The sequence below is a fragment of the Piliocolobus tephrosceles genome, chromosome 15 (genome assembly GCF_002776525.5).
Source record: "Piliocolobus tephrosceles isolate RC106 chromosome 15, ASM277652v3, whole genome shotgun sequence".
Taxonomy (NCBI): Eukaryota; Metazoa; Chordata; class Mammalia; order Primates; family Cercopithecidae; genus Piliocolobus; species Piliocolobus tephrosceles.
The window spans coordinates 38,683,138-38,684,971 of record NC_045448.1 but is presented as its reverse complement, the minus strand read 5'-3'; the positions used below and the strand labels follow the sequence as shown (position 1 = coordinate 38,684,971).

Genomic DNA, 1,834 nt, shown 5'->3' with positions numbered 1-1,834 from the left:
CATAGTAGGTGGGAGCTTTCATTGCCCCTAATCTGGAAAAACTCAGTGACCTGCCAAGTAACAAAAAATCCTCCTATAATTGGGAGGATTAATTATTTCTGGTACTGAGATATACATTGGATGTGGTATATATCTTCATTTTTTATTTTTCTATGAAGACTTTGTGAATCTCCTGTATCTAATAGTTTAAATATATTTTGAGTATGTTAAATGAAACCCTAATGATGTATGATTTGGAGGTTTTCTCTTTTTTTTTTTTTTTTTGGCATAAGAAAATTTATTACTACAGTGTTTTCACCATTAAAATTTATGATCTTGGTCTTTCCTTCTTGCCTTTGTATAGGGCCAGAAGAGACACATTGGCTACTTTGACAACCTTAAAGCGGACTCCAGGAATATCACCAACAGCATGACCTTTGCGACCAAATCCAGCAACCAGAACTTCATCGTTTTCCTCAATAAAGTTCAAGCAACCGTCGTTGGGTACAAAGGCTGTGATCTTCTTGCCATTCTTGATCAGCTGGACCCTGACACACTTCCTAATGGCAGAATTTGGCTGTTTGGCTTCAACTCCTACTTTTTCCAGGACGATTCCTTTTGCATGAGAAGCACCTCCAAAAGGGTTGGCCTTCAGGGCTGTGCCCAAATGGGCTTTCTTGTACTGTTTATCATGCCACTTCTGGTCTCGTCGGTGACTGCGGAGCTTCCTAGCAGTACGAAGTCCACGACACTTGCCCATCCTGTCGGCGCCACCGGCCTGAGCGAAAGCTGGAGGTTTTCTTTTTGCTTCAAAAAACAAAATCTATATGCTGTCACTTTAAATCTTTTCCCTCTTTCTTTATTTGAAGGCAGAAGTAATCAAGATATTTTCTCTAGGGCATTTTGGGGACCTGGGACTAATCTTAAGCAGGTGGCATATGTGACCAACCTGTGTGTTGTGAGTCAGGGATGCTGATAAAAGCCTCCTATGTTTTTCCACCAGCCTCTCATATTTTCTTTCTGTTTTTTATTTTTTGAGACAAGGTTTCACTGTGTCACCCAGGATGGAGTACAGTGGTACAATCTCGGCTCGCTACAACTTCTGCATCCTGGGCTCTAGCAATCCTCCCATCTCAGCCTCCCCAGTAACTGGGACCACAGGTGTGCACCATCACGCCTGGCTAACTTTTGTATTTTTGGTAGAGACAAGGTTTCACTATGTTACCCAGGCTGATCTCGAACTCCTCACCTCAAGTTATCCACCTGCCTTGGCCACCCAAAGTGCCGGGATTACTGGCATGAGCCACTGTACTCAATGCTCTCTCATATTTTCTAAAATACTACTATCAGACTCTATCAGACTTATGTTTGTTTGGTCTTTAGAAATATGAATATTCTTTTTTTTTTTTTTTTTCTTTTTTTTTTTTTGAGACAGAGTCTTGCTCTGTCGCCCGGGCTGGAGTGCAGTGGCCGGATCTCAGCTCACTGCAAGTTCCGCCTCCCGAGTTTACGCCATTCTCCTGCCTGGGGAAACCATCTCAGTGAGGATTTGTTTATTAGATAGCTGTCCATGTTTGACATCTGGCTAGGAGCAAGAGTTTGAAGAAATACAAAACAGGTAAGTTGGAAAGGATACTAGGAGGTATGATAGAAGAAGAAGAGGAAATTTCCTTGTAATTTTGCCTAGGATGAGGCCTTAATGTAATTAAGGATGGTCCTTCCTTCCTCTGCTTCCCCTGGGATTTTAAGACCTGCTTTCCTTTTCTTCCATCTTTTCTTCTTCCCAGAATAAGAAGTTCAAGAGGTTTTGAGGTATAGTGGCTCATGCCTGTAATCCCAGTGGTTTGGCACGCCA

The 1,834-nt window shown here is 42.2% G+C and overlaps 1 protein-coding gene across 1 annotated transcript; it reads right to left on the bottom strand.

Annotated features, from left to right (window-relative positions):
- Positions 1–247: 247 nt before the first annotated feature.
- LOC111545366 (40S ribosomal protein S23) lies at positions 248–780 on the bottom strand. Its single transcript, XM_023216310.2, has one exon. The coding sequence runs from the start codon at positions 737–739 to the stop codon at positions 308–310; it is 432 nt and encodes a 143-aa protein (XP_023072078.1). The 5' UTR covers positions 740–780; the 3' UTR covers positions 248–307.
- Between the last annotated feature and the right edge of the window lie 1,054 nt (positions 781–1,834).